The sequence below is a fragment of the Scyliorhinus canicula genome, chromosome 14, assembly GCF_902713615.1.
Source record: "Scyliorhinus canicula chromosome 14, sScyCan1.1, whole genome shotgun sequence".
NCBI classification, from domain to species: Eukaryota; Metazoa; Chordata; class Chondrichthyes; order Carcharhiniformes; family Scyliorhinidae; genus Scyliorhinus; species Scyliorhinus canicula.
In genome coordinates, this window is record NC_052159.1 from 122,265,093 (window position 1) to 122,281,885 (window position 16,793).

The 16,793-nt window shown below is 44.7% G+C and overlaps 1 protein-coding gene across 1 annotated transcript in view; it reads left to right on the plus strand.

Moving 5' to 3' along the window:
• abcc4 (ATP-binding cassette, sub-family C (CFTR/MRP), member 4) overlaps positions 1–16,793 on the plus strand; it is a 655,673-nt gene that overhangs the window by 564,028 nt on the left and 74,852 nt on the right. The window contains exon 28 of the mRNA XM_038817953.1: positions 12,433–12,605. Coding sequence (XP_038673881.1) covers positions 12,433–12,605 — 173 coding nt within the window. The remainder of the gene's footprint in view (positions 1–12,432; positions 12,606–16,793) is intronic.

Here is a 16,793-nt window from a genome sequence, read left to right on the forward strand (position 1 = left end):
CGCTGACCACTGAAATTTTTGACGTTTCTTCAGCAAGTCTATCAGTGGAGCAATCAGGCAACAAACCTTTTGCACAAATGTTCGATCAAATCCACTCTTGCCAAGAAATTGCATTATTTCCCGTTGTGTCGAGGGTATTGGAAACTCCTCATAACTGCCGTGTGACCATTCGACCCTGTCCATTTCTATGGCCAAGGAAAGTGACTTGGGCTTTTCCAAATTCACTTGTGCCCAGGTTTATCACCAAACCTGCCTCCTGAAGTCGATCGAATAACTCCATCAGATGTTTTAAATGTTCTTTCCGTGTCTGGTTGAAAATTACCAGATCGTTGATGTATACCGCACAATTGGGTAATTCAGAAACAACTTTGTTCATTAACCATTGAAATGTGGCTGGTCGGTTTTTCTTGCCAAATGGCATAACTTTGAATTGGTACATACCATCTGGAGTCACAAAAGCTGAAATCTCCATCGCCCTTTCAGATTAAGGTATCTGCGAGTAACCTTTAAGTAAATCCAGTTTGGAAATAAAAGCTGATTGTCCCACTTTCTCAATGCAATCCTCCAAACTTGGGATAGGATGAGAGTCCATTCTTGCAACTGCATTAACCTTTTTATAGTCCACCCACAACTATTGGGTACCATCTGGTTTAGGTAGCATCACTATGGGTGAGCTCCATTGGCTGTAACCCACTTCAATTATGCCATTTTTAAGTATACTCTCAATCTCTTTGTTAACCTGTGCCAATTTTAAAGTGTTAAGTCTATATGGATGTTGTTTGATTGGGAAAGCATTTCCCACATTTACATCATGTATAGCCATTTTAGTACTTCTCAATTTATCTCCACAAACTTGCCCTCGTGATATCAATAACTCTTTCAGGTCAGTCCGTTTTTCTCTGGAAGGTAAGTCAACAATTTATCCCAATTTTGAAGGATATCCTCATTTTCCAATTTAATTTGAGGTATGTCAAATTCACAGTCATCTGGATTTGGTTCGTCACTTTGAGTTAGAATCATTAAAACCTCCTCCTTTTTCTCTCCTTCCCTTTCAAAGTACCTTTTAAGCATATTCACATGACACACTTGGTGAGTCATTTTTCTATCATGTGTTTGTAACACATTATTCACCTCACTTAATTTCCTTTCAATCTGATAAGGTCCACAAAACCTTGCTTTTAAAGGTTCACCTACCACTGGTAACAATACTAAAACTATCCCCGCTGACAAAACTACGAACTTTGGATTTCTTGTCCACTACCCGTTTCATCACATTTTGTGCAACTTTTAAATGTTGTCTAGCCAATTCACCTGCTCTATTTAATTGTTCTCTAAAATTTGACACGTAATCCAACAATGTAATTTCTGATTTCTCACTCACCAATTTTTCCTTAATCAATTCAAGTGATCCTCTTACCTCATGACCAAAAATTAGTTCAAAAGGACTGAATTTGGTTGACCCATTAGGCGCATCCCTAATTGAAAACCGTACAAATGGAATTCCTTTATCCTAATCGTCTGGATAATCTTGACAATAAGTCCTCAACATTGTCTTTAATTTCCCTGCGATTCTGGATGGTACACAGTTGATTTAAATTGTTTTATTCCTTAGCTATCCATAACTTCTTTGAATAACCTTGAGGTAAAAGTCGATCCTTGATCCGCTTTTATTTCTGTGGGCACTCCATATCTAGTAAAGAATTTAAGTAACTCCTCCACAATCTTTTTAGCTGTAATATTACGTACTGGAATGGCCTCTGGAAACCTAGTAGACACATCTATTATCGTCAAAAGTTATGATTCCCACTTTTTGTTTTATGAAGCGGTCCAACGCAATCAATTAGGACCCTTGTAATAGGTTTCTCAAATCCTGGAATGGGTATTCAGAGCGCTGGTTTTATCACTGCTTGAGATTTCCCTATCACTTGACATGTGTGATATGATTGACAAAATGTAACTACATCTTTATGTAGTCCAGGCCAATAAAAATGTTTTTGGATTTCAGCTTGAATTTTCTTTACTCCCAAATGACCTCCCACGGGGACCTCATGTGCAACTCGCAACACCTCCTTTCTATACTCTACAGGCAATACTACTTAATGAACGTCTGTTCACTTTTCATCCGCCTGCATATGTAAAGGTCTCCATTTTCTCATCAAAACATCACTTTTGCAGTAATAACACTCTGGTATACACTCAGATTCCTCTTCCGTATATGCTTTTTGATACATCCATTTTATTTCTACATCTTTCTGTTGTAACTCCGCCAATTTTCCTGAACTAAGAATATCGGCCTCGTCCTCCACCTGTTCTTGTTCTTTTTCAACCATCTGATCAAAAATCTTTTCTGATAATTGCACTTCCACTTCATCTTAACTCTTTGATTTCTCCTCTTGTGTTAACCTGTGACTTTGCGACCTTGTTACTACACAATCCAGAGAAATCCCAGGATATTCATCCTTCAACACTTCAGTTGTCTGATTTTCCACTGGCTTATCAACCACAGTAAGCACCACTCCCACCTGCATTTCAGCTATATCATTACCCAAGATAAACTGTGTTCCTGGACAAGATAGTTTCTCTATTACTCCTACTACCACTTTACCACTCTTCACTGGACTTTCCAATCTTACCTTATATAATGGAAACTACTCCTCTCGCCCTGAATTCCACATCTTGCCACCTTTTCTGGCAACATTCTTCCCAAACTACATAACTCCTCATCTCTTACCATTAAAGATTGACTAGCTCCCGTATCTCTTAAAATTATGAATTCTTTACCTGCTCCTCCTGACACACATGAGTAAACTTTACCCACACAAGTAAATTCTTTAAAGACACCTGACACCTTCTTATCAATCACCTCTTGATCAGGTTGTACAATCTTTTGCATCTCCTTCACTTCACTTGGGCTTTCCTTTACCACTTTTAACAAACTGCGCTGTCTTATCCTGTTTTACCACATCAGTCTTCCCAGTGCTTTTCTTCAACCACCAACATTGTGACTTTACATGGCCTAGTTTATTACAGTGAAAACATTTGAAACTTTTAATTTCTTTTCCACTCTCCTGGATTTATTTTTTAGTCTGAGGTACACTCCCCTCATTATCTCCCATCAGATCACACTTGAGTATTTCTCATGTCCCCAATTTCTACCTCTCACAGGCTCAAACTGATGACATTTCTGCTGCTAATCTCGCAGTTTTAACCCTCTGTTCTTCCACATGAGTTCTCACTACATCAGGAATTGAACTTTTAAACTCCTCAAAAGAGGGGAGAATAGGGGGCCGGGTGAGGCTTCCGACGGCGTCGGGCCTTTGGGAGAATTCCGCCCATGGTCTCAATGCGGCTGGCCATTATGGGCTGATGACAAGATCCGCCATTTTGTGCCAGAAGTGTGGCAACAGATATTTGCCACAACAATGTCTTGCACTTGGAAAAGTGTGTTACGAGTGTAGCAGGACGGGTCATTAAGTTTGTTACGAGTGTAGCAGGACGGGTCATTTTACAAGGCGAAGCACCAGACGTCCGACAATTGACCAAACAGAATGGATGAGTGTGGGTAAGGATAAATTCACCAACGACCGGACTGATGTGCGCTCGACCTCAGAACAGGACACAAAGAGTTCGACCTGCCAAAGCAAAAAAAATTCTCTCATAATCTGCAGCCACAGTGAGGTGAATGAGGGGACCATAGAGGACAGATGGACAATCCCACTAAGCTCGACACGGGTGTAAGGGCCAATCTGATCCCACTGTCAGCGGTGGAACGACTAAAAGTCTAGCCAACAATAGTACCACGAGCAGTACTCCTGAAGGATTACAACCGTCATCAGATCACAACCTTCGGAGCATGTGAGCTCGAAGTCACGGTCAAGGACAGAACGGGCAGGATAATGTTCTCCATAGACGGAGCGTGAATAGTTCATTGGAGTGGTGGCCTGTGAACAGCTTGGGCCCGCGAGACAGTTGTGCACGGCAGAAAGCATGGTACCATGACGATATATCTCCGTTGAGTCAATCATGAAGGACTATCTGGAAGTGTTTTAAGGATATGGCTCTCTGCCTTTCACCAGCTGAAGGAGCATGTAACCCTGGTCATGTACGAACCCAGACATGTGCGTGCTCCACTGAAGGACACGCTGAAGGCCGAGCTGCAAAGAATGACAGCTCTGAGAGTCATCAGGCGCATAGAGGAACCCACCGACTGAGTCAACTCCATGGTGCGTGTAAAAAAGTGGAATGGCGACCCGACGATGTGCATGGATCCCAAGGATCTCAATCTGAACATAAAAAGGGAGCATTACCCAATCCCGAAGTGGGAAGGGATAGCATGTGAAATGGCAGGAGCGACGTGTTTCAGCAAGTTGGATGTGTCGTAAGGCTTCTGGCAGCTGAAGCTCGACAACGCAAGCACCAAGTTGTGTACGTTTAACAACCCTTTGGGCGCTACTGCCTCCTGCGAATGCTGTTTGGTAGAATTTCGGCATCTGACATTTTCCATCGAGCCATGGAGCACGTAGTAGAAGGATTACTAGGTGTCCGTTTCTATGTTGATGATATCAGTCATCTTGGAGTTCCACACGTGAAGAGCATGATGAAGGGCTGCTGCAAGTTCTACAAAGGATAAGTAAAAATTGCCTCAAGCTTAATCAGGCCAAGTGCCAAATTGGATGGATACCATCACCTTTTTAGGGGATAGGCTATCGGCAAACGGTGTGCAGCCAGATGATGAAAAGATCAAGGCCATTCAACCGATGCTACAACCCACAGACAAAAAAGGGGTGTTGGGCGTACTTGGGATGATAAACTTTGTGGGCAAATTTATTCTTAACCTGGCCTCCAAAACGTCTCAGTTGCAAGACTCATTAAAGAATGACGAAGTCTTGAAGTGGTCTCCCAAACACGATCAGGAGTGGCAAGCGCTGCGTATCTCGCTAGCGGCGGAGCCAGTCCTTGCCGCCTTTGACCCGATAAGACGAAGATCTTGACTGATGCGTCCTAGGATGGCCTTGGAGCAGTGCTTCTGCAGCAGGGTGCAGACGATAGCTTGCTGCCGGTGGCATGCACGCCAAGAGCAATGACCGAAACAGAGCGCAAGTATGCGCAGATTAAAAAAGAATGTCTTGGGCTTGTCACGGGTCCAGAAAAATTTCATGATTACGTGTATGGGCTGCCTACATTCCTGGTGGAGACTGACCCACAGGCCACCCATAGTGCAAAAACATTTGTGTCAAAGGTGTCCAAGAATACAACGCCTTATGATGAAGCTCCCGCACTATGACCTTGACCTCATCTTTACGCCAGGCATGTGCCTTGCAGTTGTTGGAGCCAAGGGAATTAATGAGGTACGCCTAGTGGATGACGATATTTAGCTTCATGTCGACCTCGTTGCTGCATCACTTCTGGTCTGAAACTAGAAATCACGCCTGATAAAGGCAGAAACAGCTACGGGAATAGTCCTGCAGAAGATGCTCAAATGTCTCAGCGGGTTGACCCAAAGGCTTCTGCTCTGGGTACTACAATCAGAGAATCATAGAATTTTCAGTGCAGAAGGAAGCCCTTGGAAAGAGCACCCTACCTAAGCCCACACCTCCACTCCATCCCCTTAACCCAGCAACCCCACCCAACCTTTTTGGACACTAGAGGGACAATTTAGCATGGCCAATCCACCTAACTTGCACACCTTTGGACTGTGGGAGGAAACCGGAGCACCCGGAGGAAACGCACGCAGATACGGGGAGAATGTGCAGACTTTGCATAGACAGTGACCCAAGCCGGGAATCGAACCTGGGACCCTGGTGCTGTGAAGCAACTGTGCTAACCACTGTGCTACCGTGCCACCAATGTACAGTCAGAACTCGGTGAGACGAATAGTCTTCTCCCGAGGAAGTACAGAATTGTCATCTCACATTCTTTGAGGTCGCTTATGCTTAAGAAACTTCATGAAGGGCACCTAGGCATTGAGAGATGCAAGCGAAGGGCCAGGGAGACAGTCTATTGGCCAGGCATCACGCAATACATTGCAGCTATGGTCGACTACTGTGACGTGTCAGAAATTCCACTGCAAGCAGACTCAAGAACCGATGCAGATGGGTGATATCATTGTAAGTCCGTGGCAGAAAGTGGGAATGGGTCTGTTCCATTTCAATGGAAGAGACTACCTGGTAGTCATTGATTACTTCTCAAACTATCCAGAAGTTGCACAGTTAGCAAACTCGACTGCTCGGTGTGTCATACCACATGCTAAAGAGATCATTGCCTGACATGGCATACCATTCATTACAATGTCAGACAATGGGCTGTTTTTCAAAAATCATGAATGGACTGAATTTGTCTGTCACTATGACCTCAGACACATCACCTCTAGTCCCTTATATCCCCAGTCGAACAGGAAGGCGGAAAAGGGTGTGCACATCGTGAAACATCTGCACAACAGAGCCAGTGATCAATGACAAATCCACAGCAGTAAATGTGGAAAGAACAAGAACACCACCACCAGATGAAGGTGGGGCACATTCACCCATTCAGCAACACTCAGAAGGTCGACAAGATTCCGGTGCAAGCCTGACAGACTGAACTTATAACATGTGTTTAAAACCATCATGTGTTTGTAAATATCAATACAAATAATGTTTCTGTATATTACAAATAATATTTCTGTATATAAATGTTAACATCTCCAAAGGAAGGGGGATGTGGTGACATGTCTGTGAATAGTATTGCACATAGTTAGCAATGCGACCTCCAACCAGCTGGTGGCGTCAGACCTTTGGACATTTGGCAGTTGATGATTGGATGTATAACAGGACAGTCGCACTTAGAGTAGCTCCCAAAGAATTCAAATAACTTAGTCTGTATATACTTTTGTTAGTTATCCTTCCACGTGTTTGACAATAAATCATTGTGTTACTTAAACACATACATGTTCTGTGTGTATCTCTTATCAACGGTGGCACCACAGAACTCAACACTCACCATCCCCTAATCTCCCACCATGAGTTTGAAATTACATTCTAAATATCTGTCCCATCAACTGAGGAGGCACTGCAAGTAACAGCTCGATGCAAAATGAAATGAGTTCTTTGAAGGTGAGTCAAATAATTACCATGCAACAACAGAAGAAAGGAATTTATTGGGGGGGGGGGGGGGAGAACTGTTCATTTTCTTTTTTATTTGTCTTTAGCCTGATTATCTAAAACCTTTCCAAAGATGGACAGAAAGCTCAGTTTCTGTCACAGCCATCGCCCATCTAATCATGTTGGCATTCATTATTTATATGAATCTATCCACAGTAAAAAACAGAAATAATTAAAAAGATCATAATTTTGTTATGTTTTGTACTACTTCTAAACATGGTACTGTTGTTGATGCTGTAAATATCAATGCTTGACTACAGTCATAGCAGAATTACTTTGTGTTGCTCAAATATTGATGCAGAGAAACATAATGATGATACCAAAATCATGGACGTGTGAGTTTCAATATATATATTCTTGCAGTAGGAAATGGAACAATGCTGCACTTCTTGGGCTCAATTTAAAGAGTAGAAGAGACTATTCAAATAAAATGATGTTTGCACCAAACCTTCACCGAATAGCCTGTCCTTTCTTCTCATTCTCACAAAAGCCTATTTATAGCTTTGTAATGAACAGCAAACAACAGTTACTCAACATCATTAAAAAATTTTGGTAACTATTTAAGAATGTTTTGCCGACATGACATCAAAGGCTAATGTCTTCCAATTTGATTTTTAAAGAACAAATTGAATTTCGAAATTTAATGCGCAATTTTCCCCAACAAAGTCAATTTGGTGGTGCAACATTGGAGAATTTTCCCCAACAAAGTCAATTTGGTGGTGCAACATGGGAGAATTTTCCCCAACAAAGTCAATTTGGTGGTGCAACATGGGAGAATTTTCCCCAACAAAGTCAATTTGGTGGTGCAACATGGGAGAATTTTGCTCTTTCAACTTTTCAGTGCATATTTAATATCCGGCTGCATGAGAAAATACAGGGAATTGAACAGCTGGTGACCATTCCAAGTAAAGCAAATGTTTGTTCTCAACCTATTTTGCTCTGAAACAATCTCAATATTCAAAGTTGACAATGTAGATACTACAATCAGTGTTGAATTGATACAGGCCTTCCCTACATGTGGATTTTCATTTCTCCAGATTTGAAGTATGAGGGGATAATCGAATGCGTCTAGCAAAAAAGATTGAATGAGAGCACAGGTTGGAGAATTGGAGCTATAGGGCGCGATCTATCGGATGCGCCCAACTCAGGACAAGACGAGGCCGGTAAATCGTGCGAGAGGTCTCTCGTGATATTTACTGGACTTGGCACGCCTGATGAGGTCTCGAAGCATCGTCATCTGGTTCCCGCCCATTGAGGTTGGGACACAGATTTACATATTCAAGTGAGCAATAAATCTCACTTAAATTAAGTCATTAGTCCCAGGTGATTAAGGGCCCCTGGATGGGCGGGCCCTGGGCAGGCTGGTACTTTGCCACCCCGGATGCCACCTTGACACAGTCAGCCTGGCACTCTGGCCGTGCCACCTGGGCACACTGGCAGTGCCATGGTACCCATATGGCATTGTCGGGCTGGCTAGGGCACTGCCATGGCAGCAGTGCCAAGATGTTCAACTGGCATATGCTTGTGCCGGGGATCAGGACAGAGGAAGCCCTGACTTTGAGGTACAGGGTGCGGGGCTCGAGGACCCTCTTATTGGTGAGTTGGGGCCTTGGTGGGGTCCGGCAGCCACAGGTCTAGTAAGCTGGGTGCCATTTAAAAATGGCGCCCCAACTCTTCCTGCACTGCCAAGCAGAGCCCGTTAGTGGAGAAAATGGGACTAAGGGTGGCCTTGGTGGGGCATTCCTTGCCGAGGCCCCAAAATTAAGCAAATATAATAATAATTAATAATAATATTTTTATATTGTGGTAATTAATAGTGGGGTCGTTCTCAGGCTTCTGGGATACACCCCTCTAAACGCGTTCGATACGGGGCTCTGTTTCATTTCCCATTATGTTGTAGCCCCAGTTCATGCTGTGCTCATATTGGTCTAGTTTCCTGCTGGAAATACAGAATCCTGTCTTCATTTAAATCCAACCCCTCCCCGATGCACATGATAAGGTTGAGAGTGGTGGAACTCCTAAAAATCAGATCCCGCCTCTAAGCCACTACATTTCTGGCTGTCATATGTGAGCCGGCTGGGGAGTGAGAATGCTCCCCACTAGCCTACAAGGAGTTCTGTGGTTGGTCCCCACCCCACTTTGCTGATTTTTGAGGAATTCCTCGCACCAGCAGCCCAGAACCTTTCAGGGGTTCGCCATCAAATGTCTTCTGACTGTTGTATTAAAAACGTATTCCCTGTCCTCTCACAAAACCATAATTCAACAGAATCCTCTCGAGTCATTTATTGTTGGGACTATCCCGACAGGAGGAATATCGGAAAAGTAAGACAAATCTCAAACGCGCAATAAAGAGGGCGAAAAGGGGTCATGAAAAATCTTTGGCTAACAGGGTTAAGGAAAATCCCAAAGCCTTTTATTCGTATATAAGGAGCAAGAGGGTAACAGAGAAAGGATTGGCCCACTCAAAGACAAAAGAGGGAATTTATGCGTGGAGTCAGAGGAAATGGGTGAGATTCTTAATGAGTACTTTGCATCGGTATTAGAACATTAGAACAGTACAGCACAGAACAGGCCCTTCGGCCCTCGATGTTGTGCCGAGCAATGATCACCCTGCTCAAACCCACGTATCCACCCTATACCCGTAACCCAACAACCCCCCCCCCCCCCCCCCAACCTTATTTTCTAGGACACTACGGGCAATTTAGCATGGCCAATCCACCTAACCCGCACATCTTTGGACTGTGGGAGGAAACCGGAGCACCCGGAGGAAACCCATGCACACACGGGGAGGATGTGCAGACTCCGCACAGACAGTGACCCAGCCGGGAATTGAACCTGGGACCCTGGAGCTGTGAAACATTTATGCTAACCACCATGCTACCGTGCTGCCCTAATTCACCAAGGAGAGGGACATGACGGATGTTGAGGCTAGGGATGGATGTTTAAATACTCTAGGTCAAGTCGGCATAAGGAAGGGGGAAGTTTTGGGTATTCTAAAAGGCATTAAGGTGGACAAGTCCCCAGGTCCGGATGGGATCTATCCCAGGTTACTGAGGGAAGCGAGGGACGAAATAGCTGGGGCCTTAACAGATATCTTTGCAGCATCCTTGGGCACGGGTGAGGTCCCGGCTGACTGGAGAATTGATAATGTTGTCCCTTTGTTCAAGAAGGGTAGCAGGGATAATCCAGGGAATTATAGACCTGTGAGCTTGTCGTCAGTAGTAGGCAAACTGTTGGAGATGATACTGAGGGATAGGATCTATTCACATCTGGAAGAAAATATCAGTGATAGGTAGCATGGTTGTGTGCAGGGAAGGTCATGTCTTACAAACCTAGTAGAATTCTTTGAGGAAGTGACAAAGTTAGTTGATGAGGGCAGTGCTGTAGATGTCACATACATGGACTTCAGTAAGGCGTTTGATAAAGTTTCCCATGGCAGGTTGATGGAAAAAGTGAAGTCGTATGGGGTTCAGGGTGTCCTAGCTAGATGGATAAAGAACTGGCTGGGCAACAGGAGACAGAGTAGTGGTGGAAGGGAGTGTCTCAAAATGGAGAAAGGTGACTAGTGGTGTTCCACAGGGATCTGTGGTCGGACCACTGTTGTTTGTGATATACATAAATGATCTGGACGAAGGTATATGTGGTCTGATTAGCAAGTTTGCAGATGATACTAAGATTGGTGGAGTTGCAGATAGCGAGGAGGACTGTCGGAGAATACAGCAAAATATAGAAAGATTGGAGAGAGTTGGGCAGATAAATGGCAGATGGAGTTCAATCCAGGCAAATGCGAGGTGATGCATTTTGGAAGATCTAATTCAAGAGCGGACTGTACGGTCAATGAAAGAGCCCTGGGGAAAATTGATGTGCAGAGAGATCTGGGAGTTCAGGTCCATTATACCCTGAAGGTGGCAACGCAGGTCGATAGAGTGGTCAAGAAGGCATACAGCATGCTTGCCTTCATCGGACGGGGTATTGAGTACAAGAGTCGGCAGGTCATGTTACAGTTGCATAGGACTTTGGTTAGGCCACATTTGGAATACTATGTGCAGTTCTGGTCGCCACATTACAAAAAGGATGCAGATGTTTTGGAGAAGGTGCAGAGGAGGTTCACCAGGATGTTGCCTGGTATGGAGGGCGCTAACTACGAAGAGAGGTTGAGTAGATTAGGATTATTTTCATTAGAAAGACGGAGGTCGAGGGGGGACCTCATTATGGTCTACAAAATCATGTGAGGTCTAGGCAGGGTGGATAGCAAGAAGCTTTTTCCCAGAGTGGGAAACTCAATTACTAGGGGTCACGAGAAAGTTCTTTACGCAGAGGGGTGGGTGCCTGGAACGCATTGCCAGCGGAGGTAGTGGAGGCAGGCACGAAAACGTCATTTAAGATGTATCTTGACAGATACATGAATGGGCAGGGAGCAGAGGGATAAGAAAATAGGCGACAGTTTTAGATAGTGGATCTGGATTGGCACAGGCTTGGAGGGCCGAAGGGCCTGTTCCTGTGCTATAATTGTTCTTTTCTATTTTCTTTTCTTTTTGATGTTGGATATTGCTGAGGTCACTGAGGTCACAGGTTGCTGACCATTGTGGCAACTAAAGTTCAGGAAAGGAACAGTGGTACAGACCTTTAATTTCATGAACATTGATTGAAGAAGTACACTGGGCTCACGTTTAATCTAATTCACTGGACTACATAGGGCAAAAAGCTGCTCCTATTTTTAGTCCTTTTTTATTGAGATAAAAGTTTATTTTGATTTTTGTTATTGTTAAAGCAAGGAATTATTTATGAATGAGCAGCGTTCTGTGTTGCCTGTGTTCATAATAACTATTATTTAATGTGACAAAAATAAAAAATAAATCCCACTACTTCAGTATTGGGAACTCGGACCTTAAGGGACCAGATGAAAATGAAATGAAGTGAAATGAAAATCGCTTATGGTCACAAGTAGGCTTCAAATGAAGTTACTGTGAAAAGCCCCTAGTCGCCACATCCGGCGCCTGTTCAGGGAGACTGGTACAGGAATTGAACCATGCTGCTGGCCTGCCTTGGTCTGCTTTAAAAGCCAGCTCTTAGCCCTGTACTAAACCAGCCCCTATGTAAACAATTACTTAATTGCAGTGTTAATGTAAGCCTACTTGTGACACTAATAAAGATTATTATTGTTTTATTGCATTTCAAATTCAGGGAGTTGTGAACACTAAACATAAACTGCATTGCAAGTATTCTTTGACCTTTTTTAAATTGATGTAAGATATTAAAATTATGATATTACATTGTATGATTCACTTTGTAGGTGCAGCTAAAGGAGGTGGTTGAAGAATTGCCAAGTAAGATGATGGCAGAACTAGCTGAAGCTGGTTCCAATTTCAGCGTTGGACAAAGACAACTAGTGTGCCTCGCCAGAGCAGTTCTCAGAAAAAGTAAAATACTTATCATTGATGAAGCAACGGCAAATGTGGATCCTAGGTAATGACCTGCACTTCAAGTGCAATGATCTCATGCAGGTGATCATACACTGGTATTATAACGGCACTGAAATGCTGTATTGACAGCAATACCTTCAAAATAGGCTTTTTTGATAAGGATACAGTTAAAAGTTGCAGTGTTTTAATTTGAGTTGAATTACTCTCATATTTGTTTTAACATTCGTGAAACACCACATACTGGACAGAAAAGCAGTCATATCTTTGTAATCTCTACCATTACTTAAACTTGCCTGGAAGTACAGTGTATTTTAACCTATCTTGGAGTGGATTAGCAGACTTTTTAAAAGAAGTAGATGCTGGAATAAATCCTATAAGACTCCACTAGTGTCATTCAACACCACAGTGGAAATTTATAGAGCCAGTAACTGTCCGTCAGGATTTCACAGAGTATTTCCTTGAATTCTTGTAACCTTTTAGCTGTATGAACAATGCTCCAGTTTAATTGACAATGAGCAGTAGAGTGATAAAGATGATTAATTATAACCTATTTACATAACAAAGTCATAGGAATTTGAAGACGTAGGGGATTGGAAAATTCCACTCGGCCCATGAAATTTATTCTAACTTTACTTTTAACTCATTTCTACCAGCTGAAGTGAGTATCACAAAGGTTCTTTCTTTAGTCAACATGGGAGTTGAATGGATACTATGTAAACTAGTTCCTCACTATAGCACATTGTGCATTGCTTTTTTTTTAAATGAAAGGATTATATAAAAATCCTATAAAATGTTAGATAGGACTTCCAAAAGGATCTTTAAAGAAAGGGTGTAATCTATTTATTTATTCTCAACATTTTCTTGATCATCTCTTGAAGGCGTTGATTCTTAGCTGAGGTTTGGTTCCAAGGTGCTCAGCACCAAGAAACATTATTAATGCTTGTGCCTTGACTGAATGAGTCCCACAACAAGGACTATTACCATCTGGCCTGATTGCATTTCTATCTAGTAAGCACACAAACATTACCGATGAGGATTATTCCACAACAGTAGCCATGATGTGGAGATGCCGGCGTTGGACTGGGGTGAGCACAGTAAGAAGTCTTACAACACCAGGTTAAAGTCCAACAGGTTTGTTTCAAACACGAGCTTTCGGAGCATGGCTCCGAAATTCACCTGAAGAAGGAGCCGTGCTCCGAAAGCTCGTGTTTGAAACAAACCTGTTGGACTTTAACCTGGTGTTGTAAGACTTCTTACTATTCCACAACAAACAGAGTAAGGACTATTTTCCCTTCCCTAGCCCACAGGCGCTGCAGTCATATCCTAATCATCATCCAGGTTGAGATCAGCATGCACGATGCAGGCCAGAAATAAAACCTAGGAAAATCATTCTTTATGGTTCTGTGAAATAGTTCCTTTATTCGTACATATTGGACAACCTGATTATTTTTAATTATATTAATCAAAGTTAAAAGCATTTCATAGAGTTCAGGTTAGATCACAAAATGAAGGGTTTCTGAAGCCTGTAAATGAGAAATATCTCACAAAGCCAAAGTCTTCTGCAATGTATATCAAGTATTTTAGTGGACATTTATAGTAAATGTAGAATATGTTTCAGCTTATGTAGAATATGTTTAGGGGCAGCACGGTAGCATGGTGGTTAGCTCCAGGGTCCCAGGTTCAATTCCCGGCTGGGTCACTGTCTGTGCGGAGTCTGCATGTCCTCCCCGTTTGTGCGTGGGTTTCCTCCGGGTGCTCCAGTTTCCTCCCACAGTCCAAAGATGTGCGGGTTAGGTGGATTGACCAGGCTAAATTGCCCTTAGTGTCCTAAAAAATAAGGTTAATGGGGATTGTTGGGTTACTGGTATAGGGTGGATACGTGGGCTTGAGTGGGGTGATCATTGCTCGGCACAACATCAAGGGCCGAAGGGCCTGTTCTGTGCTGTACTGTTCTAATTCTAATTCTAAGGTTTGACATTTTACAATCTGAAAACAGCCCCCAGGACTTGCCTCTTTCCCTCTCTGTCTCTCTCTCTCTCACTTGGTGTGTGGTAGCAAGTGGGAACTGCCGCAATCCTCCCAGCGCTCGGCCCAGCGAGACCGTCACTGCAATACAACATGAATTGGTCCACTTAAGGAGACTCCAAGAGCTTCATGCCACACATGAAGGCTCGCCAGCTGATTCTGCACTCAACTCATGGCGACAAGACAACCGGCCTCACGATCCGGAGTGCAGATCTGGGGAGGCTCCTAGATGAGGTCGAGGCCAGGAGGTAGGTCCTGTTCCCCCGTGGTTCGGAGGGTCAGCTACAGGCAGACAATGCCGCCTGGCAAGAAGGGGCACATTCTGGTGAGCACTGCACAGTTGCAGATGTACATCAGGTGGAGCACACACAGGCGGGACGGCGGTCGGAGGTCTGCTGGATTCCAGGACCCAGCTGGGCCCCAGTCAGATGCCAAGCCTCTGGAACAGGTTTATCGGGAGCTGATGCAGACGTTAAGGTGCGGCCGTGAAATTCAGAGGGAGGTGTCATCAATCCTCCAGCAGGCCCATAGCCAATTGGATTAGCCCCACAGGCTACGGGCACAGGAGATGCCGCCGGCAATGCATGGCACCGAGGCCAACACTGCTAGAGTGGCGACCGCAGTGGAGAGCCTGGTAGGGGAGTGTTGGACACTGGGGGTAGCACTATCAACAGAGTGGGGCAGTGTTGGACACTTACGTGAAACATTAAAAACCCTTCACCACAACCAATCGGAGGCCTCTGGCACTTTCTTCCACAATGCAGGCCGACCTCTGAACCCTTGCCCCATCTCCCCAGGCATGGGGGTCGTGCTCCCCCCCGGGCAAACTGCGTGCAGGTGATGGATGTGAACAAGCACTCAGCAGACAGACAGGGAATAGACTATGCCATAGATTGAGGAGCAACAGCACACGGCTCTCTACAGGTTATCATAGCCCCCTTGACAGTGACCCGCAAACAGTGCTGACAGAGTCCCAGCACACTGGAGTGATGTAACAGAGAGCCCTGGTGTGTGGGAAATAGCAAGGGTGGGGGGTAGCATTGAAGGATTTCCTATGTGAAGCAGGTGAGTATGAGGGCCGCCGGCTGGTCCCAGGATCGTCCTCCCTGCTTGTTTGGCGCCTCCTCATCTTACTGTTCAGAGGTGGCCACATATTTCTCATCCTCCACCTGCTGCACTTGCCCCGCTGCTTTGGCAGGTGGCGGAGGACTCAGCAGACCACTACAAAGCGAGCGGCTCTTCACGGGGTGTACTGCAAGGGCCCCACCGGAGCGTTCGAGGCAACGGAACCGCATTTTTAGCAGTTGCACCGCAGCCCGGGTGTATCGGCTCTCCGGCCTCCATTATTAATAATAATCTTTATTAGTGTCACACGTAGGCTTACATTAACATTGCAATGAAGTTACTGTGAAAATCTCATTGTCGCCACATTCTGGCGCCTGTTCGGGTACACGGAGGGAGAATTCAGAATGTCCAATGCCTAACAAGCACGTTTTTCGGGACTTGTGAGAGGAAACTGGAGCACCTGGAGGAAACCCACTCAGACACGGGGAGAACGTGCAGACAGTGACCCAAGCCAGAATTGAACCCGGGTCCCTGGTCCTGTCAAGCAATAGTGCTACCCACTGTGCTACCGTGTCACCCAGATGGCCTGGTGAACGCAAGACGACATGCGTGCAGTCTATCAGCCCCCGGACTTGGGGCACGTAGCGATGGTGGCGAATCCTGCTGGCTGGGAATCCTGTTGGGCTTGGTCCATGTCAAAGAACAAATAAAAGTACAGCTCAGGAACAGGCCCTTCGGCTCTCCAAGCCCGTGCTGACCATGCTGCCCGACTAAACTACAATCTTCTACACTTCCTGGGTCCGTATTCCTCTATTCCCATCCTATTCATGTATTTGTCAAGATGCCCCTTAAATGTCACTATCGTCCCTGCTTCCATCACCTCCTCCGGCAGCGAGTTCCAGGCACCCACTACCCTCTGTGTAAAAAAACGTGCCTCGTACATCTCCTCTAAACCTTGCCCCTCGCACCTTAAACCTATGCCCCCGATTAATTGACCCCTCTACCCTGGGGAAAAGCCTTTGACTATCCACTCTGTCTATGCCCCTCATAATTTTGTAGACCTCTATCAGGCCGCCCCTCAACCTCCGTTGATCTAGTGAGAACAAACCGAGTTTATTCAACCGCTCCTCATAGCTAATGC